Below are 22,555 nucleotides of genomic sequence, written 5' to 3'. Positions count from 1 at the left end.
CAAGGACAGAGACTTCACAACCTCCCTGGGGAACCTGTGCCTATGTTTGACCACCTTCACAGTGGGGTTTTTTTTTTCTTATGTTTAAATAGAATTGCCTCTATTTTAGCTTGTGGCCACTGCCTCTTGTCCTGTCCCTGAGCATTTCTGAGCTTCAGCTTCTTTACACTTTCCTTTCAGGTATTCATATACATTGATGAGATCCCCCTGACCCTCCTCCACGCTGAGCAGTCCCAGCTCTCTCAGCCTTTCTTCATCTGAGAGATGCTCCAGTCCCTTCATCGCCTTTGTGGTCCTAGGCTGGACTCTCTCCAGTAAGCCCATGTCTCTCATGTACTGGGGGGCCCAGCACTGGACCCAGCACCCAGCTGTGTCCCACCAGTGCTGAGCAGAGGGGCAGGATCCCCTCCCTCGGCCTGCTGGCCACACTCTGCCTGATGCAGCCCAGGAAGGTGGTGGCCATCCTTACCATGAGGGCACATCATCTGAAACACAGAAGGAGGCTGAGGGGAGACCTTATCGCTCTCTACAACTACCTGACAGGAGGTTGTAGCAAGGTGGGGTTGGTCTCTTCTCCCAAGTAAATAGTGACAGGGCAAAAGGAAACAGCCTCAAGTTGCACCAGGGCAGGTTTATGTTGGATATTAGGAAAAATTTCTTCACCAAATGGGTTGTCAAGCACTGGAACAAGCTGCCCAGGAAAGTGGTTGAGTCACCATCCCTGAAGGTATTCAAAAGACATGTAGACATGGTGCTTAGGGACCTGGTTTAGTGTTGGACTTGGCAGTGCTGGGTTAACGGTTGGACTTGATGATCTTAAAGGTCCTTTCCAACCTGATTCTATGATAAGGTTTGATTTGTCTGGGCAAATCACTGTGTGATAATAACCCCTTTCCTAACCCAAAGTAATTTCTAAGACAACAAACCTTTAAAAACTCATTCAAGTAGTTACCTCATCAATATAACTATTCCTACAATAATCATGTGCTTAAATCATTGAAGTCTTAGAATTTCATCACTCATTAGGTTTTTCTTTTCATTATCCTCATGTGAAAAATTTCAGTGACAGTTCACATCTGGGAAATCAAATGGTATATATTTTCTGATTTCATAATTTATTTCTTGTATGCATGTTGCATTCTCCTGTGTTTCATAACATTTTATCATTATAAGGAATTGAAATTTTGAATTTAGTAGACATGTATGAGCATTCAAACATGTGGCTGACATTATTAATTTATTATTTTTCTGTCAGTCTGCTCCTTAAAGACAGAATAACATGTTTAATTTTGTACAAAACTATTCAAAAGTAGATAATTTTGAGCATTAGCTAAAATGATGGTAACTACATTTTTTAACATTAAGGAACAAAAGTGATATTGAGCCATTTTGGCTTTTGACAACTAGGTATCCACATTGCCATGATCAAATCCGATGCAACTATGATCACTAATCATCACCATCTTTACTTGTGGGTCAGCTCCTTCATCAGTCAGCATTATACATGGCAATTCAAGAAATTACACATAAAGAGGAAAGGGTGGTCTCAGGAAAAAAGCTAAGGACACAGACACTTGCTGAAAAGGTAGCCCGGGAAAAAAAAACAAAATTGCATCAATGAGAAGTCACTGTTTTCTGGCAGATGTCAGCCTCAGTGGTTGATTTTTCTTATATTTTATCCCAGCTGTAAGGTATTCCAGAAAAACTCTTTGACCCTTTATGTTTATAGCTTTGCTCTTCACTGTCATACACCAGAAATAGTCTGGTATATGACTATATAGGCAAGTTTATATTTTTTCATTAAGCATGGCATGGCTCAATCGCTTCCTTCCAATAAGCAGCCAAGCTCCCACTGCAATACCGAGTCAGGAGAATTTAAACCTAGGGCTGTATTCACACACTTGCAGTGCAGAGACAACTGAAAAAAAACCCTAAGTGAACTTGTCTGCTCTATTTAAAACCTGAACTCTGCCTTGGGTCAGAAAAAGGTTTTCTGAAGCAACCACCAGAATGCACTGTGAGGATGTGCTTGCCCTTGAAATATATATAAAAATATATCTAGTTGGGTCAGCTTGGCACTGGAAAGCCTCTTGACACACTGGTAAGCACCAAGCACCCCACAGGGATTTACAGGATTTATAAAAATTGGTTTTCTATCATTTATACATTTATATTTTCCCACACCTTTTTTTCATACCATGCCAAGAAATTAAATGTGTGTGTTGAAAGAGCTACGACTAAAAATAGACTTACAGATACACCTTGAAAATATATACTCCCACAGCTTGTGAGCAAATTGTTCACGACTTTTACAAAGGAGCCGTGTGCTGCTGCATCGCACACGGGCTGTGCCACTCCAGCTGCCAGCACATGAGGAGTGCTGCTGATAATTGCTTGATCCTGAATCTAGCCAGGAGTGACTCAAAACACCATGTTAGTATGAGGCAAAGTCCTTGAAAATATCACCTTCTCTGTTTTCACGCTCTAAAGTTCCCTGCTCAAAACCTCACATGTGCACTTCCCAGCTGTAAGAGGGGCCCCTGCTAGCGTGCTGGTTAGTGGAAAACACAATTTTACAGCGATTAGGGGTTATTGGGCACCTCTCTTGCCCGCTTTGGTTGTAACTGGCCCTTGCAGGTGTTGGCAGTCCTCCCGTGCCTTTGTTCCATACAAGTGGCCATTTCTCCTGCTATTTCTCCCAAAGTGAAAAGACAAGGTCATTGGCTTTCTCTCACCTATGTGCTGTCCATACATGTGATAGTAGAAGCTAAAACAATAGGCTGTGTTCGTAGCTCCATAAGGATTTTTTGGAGCGACACTGAAAACAGGACTAACAAGTCTGGCCTTTTCTCCTTCCAGCCTGGGGCGTGATGTCTCGATGTACATGTAGAAACCTAGGGGAAGTCCAAATGGAAATCATTAGGTTACAGTCTTCAAAATCCAATACATATACATGCAGGAAGACACCAGGGCTATGAAGCATCTTGATTCATTTTTCACATTCATCTGACATCACCGTGTTTTCTGGAATATATTTCTTCTGCATTAAGCCCATGTGCTTTCCACAACTGCTTCAAAGATGCATTTTCTACCGAGAGTAAAATCAGGGCTAGCAGGTCAGTACTCGTAAACAACTTCAAATCGATGTAACGTTGTAAATGCACAAGAAAAGAAAAAAATCTTTATGACGGGGTTCAGCCTTCAGTCTCAAGGTTGCAATTTGTTCCTATAAACAGTGTGCAGGGAGGACTTGTAAAGCAAAGGGAAAATATCTCGATGGAAACCTTTCAAGTAACATTTTCAACTGGCCATGTCAATCACATGTTCGAAAGCTCACTTTCACGAAAGAAGACATTATTCATTTATTCTGATCCTGGACTGTGCCCACAACAGAGGCAGTATTTACTTAATCCACCCAAGCAAATACAATGCAGAGTGATTTTTTTTCCCCTTTGGTAGTGCAGGCAGGGGGCATACAATAAAATAGCATGAGTTACTGCAGTACTTGATAAATTCAGCACAATATGTCTGACTTTTCAAATGCAAATATACACTGCAGTCAAGATGGCACACTTCTGTTAACCAGGGTAGCAGATTGAAAATTACACATTTTAGCAACACCCAAAGTAAAAATGGGGCAAAAAAAATTCTCATTGTGACAGTCTGAGAGAGTCCAAGTTAGAATTTAAATGACATAAGCCAGAAGAATATTTCAAGATGTGCCAGAATATTTCCCCACTAGACTATAACACGAAAGCAATCGCTTTGAAAATGGCACAATAGAAACAATACAAGATGCTTAATGGCACCATTAGCGGGTTGTGCTTTGGGACCAGCCACACGCATCAGCACCAGCAATTTCTTTTAGAAGTCCTTGAAGTATGTTTATTCTTGGTACGATCAGGAAAAACGAAGTAGCTGGCTGAATTGGCTGTCCTGGGCAGGTCCCTCACCCCAGGAAGCAGCAGTGCCGGGGGAACAGGCACACCGCTGGCGCTTACCTTCCTTAGAGCCAGTCCGATCTGCGTTTGGCCCCGTGTTCGGGGTGTATTTTGTGTCTCTAGTGGCAGTGCTTTGTTTTGTCCAGTCAAAATTGTCCGTGTCATCTTGAGTAAAAAGGCAAATGTTACCATCCTCAAACCCACAGTGGAACTCTCCTGCCAACACAGAAAATGAGCAGAAAGTTAGTGGCTGACGTTATTCATCCTACGCTTCTTTGTCAAAGTACTTGTCAATTATAGCAAACACATCGTGGGATGATGCTTATTAGCAGCACTGGAAAATCAACGTACATTTATTTCACGTCAGCTTCTAGTGTTTAGTGTATGTTTTCTTTTGCAGTAACCTCAATGAAAAAGAAATCATGGTCATCGATGTGTGTTGGTGTAACTTGAAATTGTATTCAAATCTTATTGTATAGCTGCTCCTCACGTACTCAGATGTATACAACTGCCCTTAGAGACATTGTCTCTTCTTACCCAGCTAGCATTTTTAAAAATCTAAGAACAGGCAGCATGTCCATAAAACATGAACTAAGGGAAGAAAAGCGATAAGTGGATTATTTTGGTTTAGGGGTAAGAACATTAGGCAAAAGAGGACAGCAACTTTTCAAAATGAAAACGTTATCCCCAAGTGACATCTCCTAAACTATTATTGGTTTTCAATAGGGAAGGGAAAGCAAGTAATAGCTAAAATGAGAGCAAAGGAGCTTTAGTGTAGACATGAAGAAAATCTCTAAAAATCAGGACAGTGAAGCACATGAATGGATTGCTCAGGAAGAGCACTGAGTCGCCATCACTGGATTATAATAACCAGTTAGACAAACACCTGAGAGGAAGGTTTAGGTCTATCTGAACCTATATGGGCAGGACAGGTAACTGTATCATGTCCTGAAGACATCTCCTAGACTTTCACTAAGATTTCTGTTAGGTACTTGACGTTGGGTGGTAAAAGCTTAAGTCTAAAGAATAAAAACACCAAGAACCCCAGAGAGGATTACTGGGAACATCTCCTTTGCAAAACAGAGGTCCCTGAGACACACCAGTCCAGTGTTCCTACCTTCTGGGTTATGATGGGACGAGAAAGTCCTACTGTCAGACATTTAGGAACCAAAATAAAACTTCAAAGTTCAGTTTTCATCCCAGAACAGAGTAAGGCCCCATGTAAAATGTGCAAAAGCTTAATTTTATGCACATGAACAGTTCCTGCCAAGTTTACTCTTCCAGCAAAGTCAATTGATTTATCTGAGAAAACAAGCAAATCTCTCTTCTCTAGGGAGAATGCAGCTGTCTGCACACTGTGTCAGCTATGGCCTTCTTTATAGGGGTGCAATTTATATTCATTGTTATGAGGAACTCTAACACCAGGCGCCATGGGATTATTCATCTGTGCTACACTGAGAAGGTATATAAATGTTTGCAGGTTTGGGGTTTCAGTGAACTATAAATCCACTTAAGCCAGTGGAGCTTCACTGTAAATCAGTGAAGACAGAGGGACCTGGAGCTTAGCTTCGATATGTACTGCTAAGCAAGGATGCTGGTCTGAAGCTTATTTAAAATCAGGTAATACTGCAGACTGAAAAAGCAGGCTTGAAAAATTCATCCCAAAGCACAAGGTGCATTAGGAGTGATTTCCAAATCTTCCTCCTTCTGCTTCTGCCTGTCCAAAGAGCAACACAAACTGTACTCCCTCCACAAGTCCATATAAAACACCATTCTATAAAACCAGGTGATCACAAAAATGCAGTCCACAGAAACTTCCTTGGCTATTAGTACCTTGAGCAGATTGGCTTGATTTCTCAGTCAATCCATCAACTTTATTAGATCCTCCAGGAGAATTAATTTCCTAAAACACAGTTCTTTAACTGGCAAATATAACTGATAACCATCAGCACGTTGGGGAGCCAATTTCAGGACCTTGCACCTTGGTTTGGTTCTGGAAGCAAGGTCTTCTCAATCGTGAATTTTGAACGATGAAGAAGTGGCAATATAGAAAATCATTTGATGGAGGAGCACCATCATGAGCATTGCAGAGGAGAAATACAAGTAGAGGCCTGATTGTGGTTCTTCCTGAGAGGTGAGCAAATCAAAAAACGAGGCCACAAGGAATACACATGGGCAGATTACCTCCAAAATCCCTTGAGAAAGAAGCATGTGAATAGATGAATAGATGCAGACCAACATCTCCGTCTTTATCCCAAAGACCAGGAAGAGAAAGCAAAGACCCTGACAAAGCTCTTGAAAGACACAAGGACTCTGAACAAAATGCCAGCTGTGCCTCTCATCTTCAAGAATACTTTTTATGTGACTTGAGCTCCAAATTTGCTTGGTTTACACTATATTTTGTGCATTTGGCTTCCACCTCCACTTATGCAAGCCCTTCCCATAGCAAAAATGGTGCTGCTTCTACACAACATGATGAAATTAAAGGGCAAAACAGTAACTAAAGGAGAAAAGTTCTGACTACCAGATCCAGTCCTGCAGCAAAGTGAATTAACACAAAGATTTTTCAGCCATTCAGCATTTTCCAATACTGCCCCTCCAGTACCTTAAAAGCTTCATTTGCATGTCGCACCATGCCCTCAGAGCTTCATTAAGAAATTCCACATCAGCAAAACAAAAGATTTTTCTTCAAGTTAAAAAAAAAAAAAAAAATCAGGCCAGATGAAAAGAGGTAAGTAAAAGTTTGCCATTTATTTAATAGGAAAACACTAGTTTCATGTGGGACTCCGCCATTTAGAATACATTGGAAAAGGTTAGTGCTAAATATTCTTGGCACTAAACACTTCTTAAAAACTGACAGAAGAATAAAAATGGGAAATAGTTCCTGAGGATCAGCTCAGGACTTTTCTTACGCAAGAAGTAGGAGCATTTAAATAGATCTGGATGGTCTTGACCTGTTCATTAATGGGGCACACTGAGTGCAGGAGGAAGAGCCAGCCCTTCCCCAAGCACCCATGGGTGCTCCAGCTCATGACACTGCTCAGACACTATGGTTTGCTGAAAGCACTAACAATGGTGTAACTTAACATTAAAGATAGTGGTCAGTGTTTGTCAAAGCAAATGCCAGCTCTGGAAGTAGACTCAGGTTATTAATAATTTCACTGGCAATTAGGGCAAAATCTGAAACTGTTCTCAAGGTGAAACACTCTTCATTATAGTATGAATTTTTGTCATCTATTTCCATAAAATTCATAGTCATTAATAAGACTAACATCTAATCTCTTCCATTATTCAAGTGTAAATCCTAGTTGTACTAATTGATTCAAAATCCTTATGATTTACATTAAATGGTTTATATTATTATATGTTACAAAATAAAATGTAGATCTGAGGCTAACTCTCAGTGTTTAAGTCATTTGATGCTACTTCCTTATGTATTGCAGAAATTTCATAAAAAAGAAGGATTTATGCAATGTGATTATTCAAGAACTGAAGCAGGAAGAATGTGACTTCAGTTTCCAATACACGTATCTTATCCCAGTTGAATACAGCTCTTATTTTCCATTCACAACAGTGTAAATAAAATCAGAATTCAGCCCCACAGGTTTAGAAAAAAACCAGAACTTTTGTAGAAAGCACAGGTAACAATGAGATTGAATTCGTTATGGGAGACACAGAATCTCTCTTCTCCAGCTTACAGTTTTGAACCCAGTTGCAGACTGAGATTTCTTCCCTGTCAAAGGATTTCACTCAAAAAGTCTTTGGGGAAAAAAGGCAAACCAAAATTTTAACGTGTTTTGGTCATCGGAAAGAAGTTACCCTGGGCACTCTATAGTTCTGGTGGGCGAACTTTCCCAGCACTACCAGTGCAGACTTAGCAAGCAGCTGAAGGGTGGCCAGGATGCCAGAGCTGCCCCCCCCGCCCTGAGCTAACACACTCCCCATTGCATGGGCCATTTGGATGTCACCTGTACTCGACCACGTGGCCACTACAGCTACAGAGACGTTTTGAAAATTACAGTTTCAGATCTTAAAATCATAGTGGACTACAGCGTGAAGCACGTGGGATTGCAATGCGTTTTCTTCGTAACATCAGAGAGTATATATTTAATATATTAATTAGCAAGGATCTCATCTACTGCTCATTTAAGTCAATGGGAGTGGTTCCTTCAGCTCCCGTGAGCTTTGAACTAAGCCCCGATTAATTATTAATGCATTGCACAGGATCTTCTGCAAATAAGTTTAAAATTTACAGATAGGCTTAGCCGTTGCGTGTGAGAGATGGAGAGAGAGGCTGCTCACACAGCCCGGTGCTGCTCTTCTGCCTGATTACGGCTGCACCACAGCACCAAGAACGGCAGAACAAACCCCACTCCCTACACAGGAATAGTTTTTGTATATGTTGTTAAAGCAAGAGTACTGGCAGAATATGTTGCAACAGCACAACATGTATTCGCTGCGGCGTGGAAGAAAATCAGGAAGTAGATCGATGTGGGGACTGTTAGGAATAAGGTGGTTTTACTGGGACATACTAAAGCTCCAGCCCAGTCTCCTGTCTGCAACATTTGTGGGGATTTGGTGCCCATGGAAAAGCGTAAGAACGAGCTGCAAGAGAAGTTCTTTCTACCCTGCAACATCCCTGTGCCCCAGCACCAGCACATTAGTGAATAAATAGAGTTTGCATTTTCAATCGTGCCTGTGGAGCTGCCTCCTGTGAATTTGCCTAAGCACTTTCACACCCTAGTTACACTTTTGGTCTCCACATTTCTCTGTGCAAATGAGGTCCATGATTCCTGTATGCGCTGCATAAAAAAACATTCTTCTTTTGGTTTTAAAGCTGCAGATGAGCTTCTGACTACCCTTGGAAGTATCAAAATAACTCAAGAACTGCAAACGTAGTTCTTATGCAAGGGCAAATGAATTTAGAACATTTCATAAACTGACTTTTCCTTCAAGATTTTTATCACACCTGTTGAGGCGCAGACACAGTTCCTACACAGTACTTGAACTTTCAGCTATTTAATTTATCTGTATGTAGCTACTCCCATGACTAAACCACAGCATCACCCATACACAGAGAGCTGTGACGCCCACAAGTGGATGTTATTTCAGAGCATTAGTATTTTCCTTTAGATGACTGTTTGGGCAGTGGGAAAGAAAGATGAGCTGGAGCTGTAATTTTTCCTTTCTCCATCTACTCTTGCTTTAGTGCCTTGGTATGACACCTTCAGCCACCAGCCCAGCTTGCACGCAAAACTAAGGTGGTCCCTGCAATCCACAGGCTGCAATTGAAGGTGAAATACTTATAATTTTCTTTTTAACTGTAAGGGACAACAGGTGCAAGGACAATTTTATGCACATAAAAGCTAAAAAGATAAAGAAATACTTACGTAGATGTGGATTTACTGGAGCTGGAAGACAGAGCAAAAAGAAAATTAGCACAAAGAAGAAATTCTAATTCATCAATATTCAGATTATCCTAAATTTCCTGTTGTTCCCACCCCCTCAAGACCTTGATCATGGCTCCTGCATCAACAACCAGCAAGGCTGGTAACATCCTTTTTGAGCAAATTTTGTGGCTCCCTGGCTATTCAAAGACAACGATTTCAGTGAGAAACAGTAGCCTCTCCCATCCACGATGTGTACGCTCCATCACTAGGACCTGCAGCTTGGGGAACAAGATGCTGTGGTTAAGCATCAAACCTAGATTATTGGCGCAGATACTGTAAGGGTGGGGACAGCTGCAGAGCAGAACTCCAGGGTGATGCCTTTGTATACGAACTCAAGAAAAACTACAGAAAGGAGGAATTCATCAAAAGCAGAGGTTCTGCACTGGACCTTGTTCATCACTTAAACTTTCCTTTTAGCACTGCTCAAGAATACTTAGCATAACGAATTACTGTTCTACTCAATAAATAATACTATTCTTCAAGATGTCTGTGTAAATATGAGTCTTAAGAAACAGACAACACTTGCATTCTTCTTAGAAATGCTGTTTTTTCTTTTAAATAGCAGAAAACATAAGCACAGCAAGTTTGTGAGGAGAGGTTTGATCTCACTAGACCAAGAGACACAACCAAGAAAACACATGAGAGTCTTCTGGCACATAAACCCTTTTCCAGGGAGGATATACTTGAAAGAAATTTAAGACAATGACAAAGGAAGGTGAAGTCTGCTGTCCTAAAAAGCTGCCAGCAGTGCCAGCACATCCTGTGCCTGCAGAGGAGCCACCTTCCATGACCAGGACAGGGACCTGCCAGCACAGCTGGGTCCTAGACGCTGCTCTCCTGGCGCTGTGCTCTCAGAGACAGGAGCACCACTGCAGCATCCCACCTCCCTGCATCCCACCTCTGCCCACTCCCCATCCCATGGCAGGAGAAGCCTTGAGATAACTTTGCTGAAAAATATTATTTCTGTCTGTTCTTTTATGGGCCTGTGAAATGCCCCGCATGACAACTGGGTATCTTTGGGGCAACTGGTAAAACCAGTACTCTTATTTCACAGACCCTTGGCAAAATTACAAAAACCTCTATGTACACAATTCTCTAATATTGAAGTTCATTTATTTATCACCTTAATAGGCTGAAACAGAATGAAAGTCAAACCTCAGTAGTACCTACAGATATCTTAACCATGGGAATGGCCACCCAGGCTGAGGTCCAGAGTAACCTCTACAATGCTAAAAACTGGAAATCAGGTTTGAATGAGAAATTAGTCTGTGGTTCTGTGCCACCTGTTTGCAGAAGGGTGAATTTGAGGATGGATGGCTTCGGAAACGGCCCTTCTGCTATAAGCCCTTACACATGGGAGAAACAGAAGGATGCTAAGCTCACAGTTGGAATTGCATGTTACTAACAGAAAATTTGAAATAAAATTTTATCTCCAAATAACGGGTACATCTGGTAATGCCAGGCACCATGTTGCTCCATGTTTTCTTGCTGCCCTTCTCACACCTTGTCTACAGACATGAACTCTAGGTTTGTGACAGATTCTGCATAGTTCTAGATTCAATCTAAAAGCTGCAAAACAGCTCTGAATTAGCAACTCTGCCATTTTATCTTGACTTTTCTGAAACAAATGAACAGTGATTTGCCCCAGTGCAATGTTCTTAAGAAATGTAGTCATTACATTATATTAGATAACCTCATAGCTTTTACCAACAAATTACCTTTCATCCTCCAAGAAACATTCATTTTGTGAAATCCTTGAGTGATTGAACTTGGAATTAGCTGAAATTGCTGGGAACTACATTTACTGATGCTTGATTTGTAACTAAACATACGGGCTTTTATGGAAACGATCATCAGCATGTAACCTTGAGTCATGCTATTCAGATTGTTCACAGCAGAGCAAAAAAGGCTTCTTGCCAAACTAGCTTCAGTTTGCACTGACTGACAAGAGCAGAAAAGAAAATTAAAGCAGTTAGGCTGAACTTTTCTAAGATCATAAAGTAGGAAAAAAAACCACCACAGCCAAACAAAAAACCCAGGCAGATCACTCCTCTCAGTAATACAGCACACTGCTGTAAGACAACGCGTAATGGCTCTAGCTCTCACTGCGGAAAGGTAAGGCTGCTGCGTGCACCACACACAGGTAGCAAGTTAAATTAGCCATAAAGGGAAATTAATGGATGCCTGAGAGAGTAAATTCCCAAGGCTGACTTTGAAATGTCTGGAAAATCTGCGCACCTCGGAGGGTTATCACTGCCCTGCGCGGCCGACCCGGGCTCACACTGGGAGGAAGGTTTTGCTGGCGGAGAATCTCGGGAGGAGAACAAAGTGTCATGAAATGTTTGAGCTTGGTTAGAGCCAAGACGGATGATCCCTTAATCTTCCTGCCTTTCCTCCAGCAAGCAGAGAATAAAACCTGCTGGAATTTCAGTTTTTTGGATGATTTTAGGTTTCAGTGATCTGTATTTGTGCAGATCACAGCAGAAGCACGTGGGCTGAATGTTTTTTCTGAATGCTTGCCCTTCTATTAGGTGTAACTGCATTTATACCAAGACAGTTAAATTTCCCACAGATCCTTCCCAACACAGACGCTTGTTCAGCTTACAAGTGAGGTGGCCTTCAGGGACTGCAACATGAAGTCCTTCCTTTAAAAAAAAAACAGCTGCAAACCAAGCTTTCTTAACCATGAAAAACATAAAGCCAGAGGTAAGTAGAAGCATGCTAGATGTTCAGTTGCTATGTTTTCTGCCACTGGAAACTGATTCCTTGTGGTAATTACAACCAGCACCTAAAAGCTTTAATCAAGATCAAGAGTCCATACCTCTAAGCACTTGGTTTGCACAGGAAAAGCAATCTTCACTGTAAATATTGCTAATCTACAAGGACAAGGCTTTCTTCCTCCCATAATAGCAATTATCCTAACTTACTATTTATAACACTGGATAATAATGGAAATATATATCTGTGCAGAGTTATAAATCCTATCATCTATGCCCTATTTGGTGCCAATCTTATTTTTCTGGGGCTAGAAATATAATCATAAGAATAGTAATAAATAATAACTACAATATATACACTCGTCGTCCATACAGAATCTGGGGAGTGTCTAAACCTCATATGAAAACGTGCAAGCTGGACTACAAAGTAACTGGCCACCATCATCTATCTGCTGCTGATTCTACAAACCAATAGTAGTAATGCTGAGTTGGTTTGTTTTTTTTTTTTTTTCATAGAAGGGATCTAAGCTTGCTTCTTTGATCACTGGTTAACTTTAAAAATATTTAAACATAAGTGCATGCCTAAAACAGCAAGTGCTGAAGCTTTAATTGGAGGAGTTGGGAGGACTTTACAGCCAGTTCGTATCAAATAGGCTGACACAGATTTATGTAAAGTGATGGAGATAATATTTAAACTGTTACTACGAGACATATCTCTGTTACTACGAGACATATCTGTTTTGTATTAGCCTACAAAACACTCATTAGTGCTACTGAAATTGCCCTGTTTGTATTTACTCGGCAGACTGTGTTCACTAGCAGAGTAACATATGTATCTACCAAAGAATTTGTCAAGTGATGTTTGGCTGTAATTATCAATGTCACTCCTACTGTGATGATTGCTCTTTTCTCCCGTCCTTTTGGCATTCAGAGGAGAGAATAATTCATGGCAGGCAAGGGATTTCCCTATGAAATGCCTGCACTATGGGTAAGTTTTTGATTCATGGGATTGGATACTGTGAAGTTTTTATTTTGTATTTACAGCTCCCACTTGGGATGGCAGGGTATACTGTAAAGAGCTCATTACTGAGGTTTTCCTGCTTTAATATCTCCTTATTTTGGACACTCAGATGGCTACCAGCAGGATAGCACATTGGAAGCTGTTATTTTTATATATTAGCAATTTCCACGTTAATCCCCAGTTGTGGGTTTTAATTTAAAAGGTGATGTGCTCTGCATCATGTACAAAGGAGTGTAACCCAATAAAAATGACTTCACAGGTAGGATTAATGTGGCTTAACCTTACAATCTAGAAGTTAGACACCTCATCTAAGAGTGTCATTGGAGTGTCTCTGAAGTCACTGGAGAGATATGGGCATGTCCAGAGGGTGATTCATACCCCAGAAGAAATCTGGAGAATCCTTCTCCTCTCCAGTAAGGCAGCAAATGCAGCCAATGCTCTAGAAATGTCACATTGATCCTTACACACTTTATTCTAGAGAAATCAGTTCTGCGCAGTACCTACCCAAGATTGTCCTACTACAAAAGAGAAGCGTAAGCTGTCAAAGTAAAAACTAGGCAGTGCGCGGCCTATCTATCCTCTATTTGCACAAAAATGAAACTCAACTGTAAAAGTTAAGGCATTTCTTAAAGGCAAAAGACTGCTACCATTTTTAGCAACTCTAACTACAATGTGTCTGATCTGCTTTTCACACTGCATTTCTTTAAAATGGGGTGAAATCCTGTTAGCCTGCTTAAAGTTTAAAAAAATGAGGGGAAAAGCGTTCGCAATGGGAATCCTCGCCAGCAATACAAATACATCAGTGCATTTATACCTAAGAAAAGCGCTTTTGTACTCCAAGGGTGATTGAGCACCAGACAGGGTGCCTAGAGAGATTCTGAAGTCTCCATCCTTGGAGATATTCAAGACCTGAATGGACATCGTCCTGGGTCCTGGTCCTCCAAAAAGAGTATTCCTAAAGTGGTGGGATGAGAAAGAAGGGGTGACACTGCCAGAGGCAGGTGTGCTTCTGGGGTACTGAGCCAAACTGAACACACAGAGGCACATCCACACACACAAAATCCCACTGGAACTATGAAAATTCAAATGTTTTCTTCCTTGCCCGAGGTCTCACAATCAAAAAAAAAAAATAATGTAATGGGAGAAAAATGTAAAAAATTATCTTAGTTCTCCTTTTAAGAAACATTCCCATGATGTCTTTTATTTCCTGGGTAATGTTTATAATTATTTCTTACATTGATGCAGGCCTGCTGCTGTGCATCCTGCTAGCCCATTAACTGCTTTTCTAAGACTCCAGCATTTCAGATTATAACTATTGGATTTACACTACAATAATGTATGTGATATCATTATTTTATAGCTGAAGCTATAACATCCTTAAAATTAGCTTGGTAACAGTTTGCTGACACTATAGTCATTGGACGAACGCTGAGATAAAATGCATATTTTAAGCACACAAAGCCTCATCGGTTCTGGGATCCCTCTTCAAAGGGAAGTCGCTTTAGGTTTATCTTATTGATTAGCATCTGGCTCATGATTTCTGAAGCTGTGAATTTGTCAGCACCAGAGTAATAGCACTGCGTATTGCTCCAAAAGCATCTCTCCATCTGGGGCACACGCAACGGCTTCCTCTCTCCTGGGTGGCTGGATTTTGCATTGGCACCTCATCAGCACGTTTGAAATGGGATGTTGTTCACATCTGCGCTAATGGCAGATTCTAGCAGAAAATTTTTCGGTAGACAAAATACGCCTTTTATGCTGCATGGAAACGTTCTTCCTGCCAGCCAGGGGCTAGAAATGTAAATCACATAATGTTTCCTTAAAACCTCAAACTCAGCACGGTTGTGAGCCATAGCTGAGACCTCAATCAACCTCCTGAGACTTGCCAGAGTACAACCACCACCAAAAAGGAGCATTAGTGACTGAGTGACCTAAATGGTGTTTTTTTCTCCTTATAGGAGTACTGGTCAGTATTTAAGTCATGGGAGAAATTTTGAGGCCTGTGGACGAGGGCAGCGGCTGCCTGGCACGAGCTGGCTGTGAGGATACAGGTCTCCCTATCACAGCCAGCATGGAGAGATTGGGATTGCTGCAGAGAAATCCCAAACGTCTGAATGAAGCTTCTGCTCCTGATCACCTTCGGGAAGACTCTGGGTCTTTCCCTTGTGCACGTGGGGAGCCCCAAGGAGACCGGACTCCTCCCGCTAGTGCCAGAAAATAGGCACTTATTAGGGTAAAGTGGTCCAACAAGGAGCCAAAGTCCAACAGGAACTGCAGCACAATGGCCATCATCTCCTCATTTGTATGTCCACAGATTTAGCAAACAAGTCCTTTCTTTAATTGAGAATTTGTTCTCAAGAGCTTTGGGAAACGCAGACTTTGCAAACACTTTCCTGTAACAGGCAAAACCTAAGATTCACTCACTGCCACCGTTAGCAAATCTGGCATTCAGTGAAATGTGCCACGACATTCTTTAGAACTGATACTTGAGATTGCTTAATGTAATTTTTCCCCTTGATATTAAAACAGTGATAAAAATAAATTATGATGAGATTGAGTACAGCTGAGCTAATGATTGATCAGGAAGAATTGCACACACAATGCACAAGACATTTAAATTTTTTTTCAGATTTGTTCACCACTTAAAATTATTTGATAACAACTTTTGAAAGTAATTCTTGATCCATGGGTGGTTTCTGGCCCTTCTGCTGCATGTGATTTCCTGCTTTGGGCTCTCTGATCTGCACAGCACTAATTACTGTTGGATCCAGCTCCTGGAGCAATTGGACCTATGTGGCTGGCTGTGACTTGTGCGTCACATGGCTTTTGTCTTGCAGGATTAGCAGGTTCCTCATGATAGAATCACAGAATGGTTTGGGTTGGAAGGGACCTTTAAGGATCATCTAGACCACCCCCCCTGCAATGAGCAGGGACATCTTCAACCAGACCAGGTTTCTCAGAGCCCCATCCAACTTGACCTTGAATGTTTCCAGGGAGAGGGCATTTACCACTGCTCTGGGCAACCTGCTCCAGTGTTTCACCAGCCCCATTGTGAAAAATTCCTTTCTTATATCTAGCCCAAATGTACCCTTCTTTATTTTAAAACCACTACCCCTTGTCCTATCACTATAGGCCCTACGCCAAAAGTCTGTCCCCAAATGATAAACTCATGCTTTCATGATTCCATGTTTACAAATATCTCCCCCTGCACACACTTTGCTTTTTCAATTATAAAACATTTCTGCTCAGCACATCAGGTTCCGTTGCAAACTGCACAATGATATCTTTAGCAGAGCTACCTTCTCTCTAAGGTACCTCTTGCCCATTCATAGTAATTTTTGCAAAAGAAAAACAGAAAAGCAATTCAGTTATTCATTAAATAAATATCCTAAGAAAGTTATTTTGAGGGATTTTTCAGAGCTTTAGGAATGAATTCCTGGTAATGCTGGGAGACTGAATGGAAGGATGTATGGATACTGTATTTGTCATGGCAAGACCTTTTAGAGGAAAATATCTAAATGGCCTTTTCCACTTGCATAGGACTAGAAACGGCCACTTTCTTTTTTAAATCATTCACATTCAAATAAAAACTTCTCAAAAAGTGCCCATTCTGGGGTGAAAAAAAGTATTTTGATGATATCACAACACTGATTTGACACTTGCAGATTACTACTTGTTTTGCAGAGTTCTCTTCAAAACTCATTGCCCTTCAAAGCAAGAACAAACCCTCAAAATGAGCTATTTCACAAAGCTAACATTAATCTGTTCTATTTTTTTCCTTTATTTCACAAAAACTTTGATACGATTTTGCATTTTGGTTGTTCAGATCATTTTTTTTGTTGTTGTTGTTATTCTGAATCTTCCCAGAGGTGGAGACTTTAATTTCTACCCAGTTTTACCCAGAACCTTCCTTCCTGGAAGCCCCTCGCAGCATTATTTGCAGGACTGGCAGTCAGTTCACAGCGTGCAACCCAGCCACCCCCTGCACAGCAGACAGAATTGTGCAGAACGCACCGCAACACATTCGCTTGTACACAAAGGTCTTCTTACCACTATACTTGATGACCCGAATAGTTGAGTCCCCCTCCCCAAATCTGGTGATGGGTGTTAGACGGACTTCATACGCCTCTGGCTTGATCAGCTCAGTTAGGTTGTAGGTAATTAATTCTCCCTTTTGAATATTTCCATTCACAGTAATTTCCTGTTCCCACCAACGCTGTTGTCCAGCCTAAAATCAAAAGAAGGATGCAAATGTCAGAGCTTTCGGGATAGATGTTCTCTGCACCTTAGAAATGAATGGGAGCACACACAGACCTGGGCAACCCCAGGTGTGTCCTTAAACCTTCAGACAGCCCACGAGAATTAGAAATACAGCAAGAACACAAACCTCCCTGAAATAACCCACTACTGAGCATTTCTGTAAGATATAGATGACTGATTGCAAACCCATGTCACCAAGAGGCCACCCTTGCCTGCCATCTGCCTTGTCCTCCTCTGCCCGTGCAGGTCCCGCACCAAACCTTGGGCAGCCCAATGGCATTTTTAAAAATCTCATTGAATCCTTCCATCTTTAGGACCCTAAATTTCTTTGCAAATCTGCCCCTCTCTTTAAAACCCTACTTGTCAAAAAACCTTAATTTTTTTCCTTAAAAATATGCTGTTCATTTCAGTTCATTTCCGCAGCTTACTGAGGCTGAGTCTACTGGCTCTCAAACGCTACGCTTTCAAACCTGACCAGGTAAATTGGCTCCTCATATTTAGTAGCCCCATTCCCTCCATGATTTTAAAATAATATTGGCCAGCTGGAGCGGCAGATGTGTTGTGTGCTGCTGTGTACACCAGGCTGGGACAGCCGTGGCTCCGTGAGCTGGGTGCTGCCTCCTCGTTAGAGGCAACGAGGTTTCACAGCTGTCATTTGGGACATCATTTGAAGCTAATAAGAGCACAGTGAAGAACTGAAATGCAGTTTGATTTCCAAGCACTTACCACTTTTGTTGATGAGTGAGAAAGAAATAGGCTAGCTATTAATGGCCTTAGTGCATAATTATCAGCAATCCTTGTAGTCTCAAAGATGGATGGATTTCAGAGAACAATGAAAGTCAATAGGAGCAATCAAGAGGCTGTTTTATTAAAAAAAGCAAAGCATAGATTTTTGTGCTTTATAGACTGCACATTCTTTTCAACATCAAAATCCATAGTTTCTTTTATTTATATGTCTTACCAAGAAATGAAAAGAAAAAAAAAATCTAATTAAGAAGAAGGCATCACAAGAAGAGAGTGCCACATTGTCTCTAACATTAACTAGTTTATAGATAAGCAGAAATCATACACATTTTGGGCAGCTGAGTGATTTGATACTGCAATATTACTTGCAGATACTCTGCCTTATTACAGACACTATCTGCAGAAAAACAAAGGAAAAATCATTAAATATTTACCGCACATCCCAAGACAACTGTACAGGTGCAGTGATGCTAAAATCAGATGTTCCACTAAGCTTACTACACCTGCCAGCGCGCTCAAGTTCTTACCTATTACATGCTCACCAATACAGATTTTTAAGGACAGCAAACTTTTTATTTCAAAACTTTAATTTGCTGATGCAATAAAAACGCACACTGAAATCGCTGAAATTCAGTACTAAATCTACCACATTTCATCCACATAAATTTGCAGCAACATTAACAGACTCCAAGCTTTAAATTCATAGCACTGGGACAGAGATGTCAATACTGTATCATCAATACATATTGTAAGTATATTACACAGGTACAGCTATATGCCCATTAAATAAAACTCAGACTGCAAAGCAAAGAAGCAAGAGAATTTCTTAAGAAAGTTGGGATGATGGAACAGCTCTAGACATCAGCTTTGCTTTGCTGCCACTGGTCAATGTGTGTTTTACTGCACTTTGAGTCTTTGCAGGGCTTGAGTTAGACCAATGCTGAGTGCATCTAAGATGTTACTTCAGGGTTTCTGCTCTTGCACGTGCTGGGTGAGCCATGCTATAAGGCTCAGGTGGCTTTTCAGGGCTGGCCCTGCAGGGGTTAAGTCATGCACAGAAGAAACACCAGGTAAAAAAAACTCAGATTAGGTTAGAAATGTAAAAACAAGTTACCGTAAGGGAAAACTGCGTTGCTGCCTGCCTGATGTGCAAGGCAGAGGGATGTTGGTTAATACAAATCCTGCACATGCACAGGGCAGTGATCTGCCTTTGAAACCTGGCCCTGGCACCAGAAAGCTTTGGGATGGACGTGTGGGTGTAGAGCAGGACGGGAGGTAAGTGCATTGCTGAGGGCACCCCAGTGCAGGGCTGGGAGTCGCGAGCTGCTGAGCCCAGAGATGCTGCAGCTCAGCAGCCTGCAGCGTCTGCCCCGAGAAGTACCACCAGAGCATCCAACCCCAGCCGTGTCACCTTCTCCCTCTTGCAAGCATTAAAATGACCCACTTCATAAGATGTGATATTAATGAAGTGTCCACCACAACTTTGTACAGAGCCTGAACTGTGGAGCGTTCCTCTGTTAATGGCTTCCCAAGGCCACTAAGCTATAGAGAGTTATTAAATGTAATAACGATACTGAAAATATGTATCTTTAAAAGATCATCCCAGTGGAGCTAATGAAAAATTTCAATTTGACAGATTCTGTTAGATGCCAACTCTTTCACAGCTCTTTGTACCCGAGTACCGAGACCAACAAAACAAGACGAAACCTAAGATACAGGTTGTTTAACAGAAATTCAGTCTTTTCTCCTTGTCTCTTCTTTAGATAGCCATGAATAAGAACGTGCCATGGACACCTGCTTCACCCAGGTTTTGCAGTGTGATATTTTGACATCGCACAGCTCGCGAAACAAACATCAGCATGCATTAGGGCAACCGTTCCTCCCATCCTCTGCTCTGTGTTTATGCCACACACACCAATCCTGCTCCCATCTCACCGAAACCTTCCAGGCACCGCTGAAACCCGGCTGCCCAGGAGAAAAGTGACAAACACTGTGTATGGTCAATACTACGTCTGGAAAAGCACGTGAAGGTGTAAGGCCAAGGCTCTGCTTCTCATGCACGCCAGGTAAAACAGCCATTGAATTCTGATCTGCATTGAATGCTCACAACAGAGATGCACAGATTATTTAAAACATTGCAAAAACCAAACGGAAACAGCACCGGGACCTTTCATATACGCTGAATAATGCATAAGCGCACCTTCACAGGCTGTCAGGGAGCCCTCCCGGTGACGGGTAAGCCCTGTCTTGAGTAGACCCTTATCACAGAATCACAGAATCAACTAGGTTGGAAAGGACCTTGAAGATCATCTAGTCCAACCAATAACCTAACACTGCCAGTTCCCAACTACACCATATCTCTCAGCGCTATGTCGACCCTACTCTTAAACACCTCCAGGGATGGGGACTCTACCACCTCCCTGGGCAATCCATTCCACTGCCTAATAACCCGTTCTGTAAAGAAATACTTCCTGACATCTAGTCTAAACCTTCCCTGGCGCAACTTGAGGCCATTCCCTCTTGTCTCTTATCCTTGAGAGCAAAGCGATGACTGTGCTGCAGAGACAATATTAAGGATAATTAAGAGAAGATTTAGACTGTATTTTTAAAGAGGTGCCTGAGGAACTTGCCCATATGGATCTTCTCGCTGGACCCATGTGGACAGACAGTCACCACGCCCAGCGTGGTCAAACTGCAAAGTGCTTCCAGAGAAAAGCTGCTGCACTCAGGAGAGGAACTGGAAACAAGCCTTTGTGAATGTTTGTAAATGTACCAAGTTACCCAGCTAGTCAAATAAAATTTTAAATGTACGAGTATTTTTGGGTTTGTATTTCTTAAACACAACTTTAAAATTTTCTAAACTCGATGTGGCCATTTTAAAATGTCCTTCAAGTAAAATGACCAAAGTAAATGAGAATTTTTTTTTCTCAAAGAGTAACTTTTTCATTCACACACCCCTGCTCCCACACTGAAAAAGAAATAAATAAATAAAAATAAAATTCCTGAGAAACTCCATTCTACCCAATATTTCTGACCCTACCAAACTGTGGTAGGAGCTGAACTCACAGTATCTTTCTAGACAGTGATTACAGTAAGGCACCTAGTGCTGTTCCTGGCACAATTTCTAAAATGTTTTATAATTAAGACTGAGTCTTTTATCTGAAATACGTGCTTGATTTTAAATTAAAATAATAAGCAGCAATTTATAGAATTCTCAAATGGGGAACAAATTTATATGCAACTAATTCAGCCCACAAATGGAAACCTAAATTCTATATATTTTTCTTATTTGGTCCAAACAGCTCCTCAAAAAATTTAAGTGATGTTTATATACTGGAACAGAAACTACTCTGCAGACCTCACAAAGACTGCTGGTCCTTCAAAAGGAAAATTCCTTGATCGTACTTCTGATTCCAATTTTTATTTTATTTTATATTCTTAAAACCAAACTATCAAGTTGAATACAAGCAGTCTTCACAAGGAAGATTAAAACCATTGACTATGTCCCCAAAGTGAGTGGTATACTACCAAACATAATTTCATGATTGTGTCTGTCCCTTTCAAAAAAATTAGGAATCGGAGAAACATAAAACTCTGAAGAAAATGACCTAATTCTCAACATTAAAAAAAAAAAAAATATACATCATTAGTGGGTTTTTAAGCCACATTTTTTATGCCAGCATGTTGGTTACCAATTACATTTGTGAGTACTGTATTAACAATACTGTGCTTCCAGTTGTGTGAGCTAATACTGACTTTCTGGCAGCTGTTTGAAGTAAGCTCACCTTTCCTTCAAGGTACTTCTGACTCCTTTACAGTCGTCTTGTAAAAATATTCCCTAGTACACCTCATCTTTGGATAAGGAAATACGAAAACAGAGATTTCAGCAAATATTTTTGATAATTAATACTTCATGTTTAAAGTTTACACTTAACAAAACTAGTCATGAATTTGTAGCAAATTCAGCTGCTGCTTTAGATTATCACCCTTTTCTACAACCACCCAAACAACAGCAATAAAGAAGCTCCATTATTTTATTCATTTTGCTAAAAGCAAAACAGTTTGATTTTTCATTTCAGTATTATGCATCCTAAGTCAGTAATGGATATTGGTATTTCTCCATAGGAAGCAACACACATCTTTTTGCCTTGCAATCAACACCAGATCCGTTCTAATTTTCATTTTTACCATGGAAACCAGAAAAAAACACAAACACCTCAAAACTGTCACTAGGTTTGGCACAAAATGTCCCCTTGCCTGATTTTTTAGCTCTGCTGTTGAACAAATAAATAAAGAAAATCAGTATCTGCACAGCTTTCGCCACATTCAGCTTTCAACCTTCTCTTTCCACTGGGAAATTAAACCCAACCTCGCACTGGAAGTGAAGCAGCTGAATGGAGGCATCGCTCCCAGAGCTGGGGA

At 41.1% G+C, this 22,555-nt stretch overlaps 1 protein-coding gene across 1 annotated transcript in view; it reads right to left on the bottom strand.

The window, feature by feature from the left end:
• Positions 1–22,555, bottom strand: part of MDGA2 (MAM domain containing glycosylphosphatidylinositol anchor 2) — a 392,310-nt gene that overhangs the window by 17,600 nt on the left and 352,155 nt on the right. The window contains exons 11-14 of the mRNA XM_074821198.1: positions 17,180–17,357; positions 9,332–9,352; positions 4,002–4,157; positions 2,736–2,894 (exon numbers count right to left, since the gene is read on the bottom strand). Coding sequence (XP_074677299.1) covers positions 2,736–2,894; positions 4,002–4,157; positions 9,332–9,352; positions 17,180–17,357 — 514 coding nt within the window. The remainder of the gene's footprint in view (positions 1–2,735; positions 2,895–4,001; positions 4,158–9,331; positions 9,353–17,179; positions 17,358–22,555) is intronic.

The sequence above is a fragment of the Strix aluco genome, chromosome 4 (genome assembly GCF_031877795.1).
Source record: "Strix aluco isolate bStrAlu1 chromosome 4, bStrAlu1.hap1, whole genome shotgun sequence".
Lineage (NCBI taxonomy): Eukaryota > Metazoa > Chordata > Aves > Strigiformes > Strigidae > Strix > Strix aluco.
Note: the sequence above shows the minus strand (reverse complement) of the source record. Positions and strands in the feature narration are given on the sequence as shown.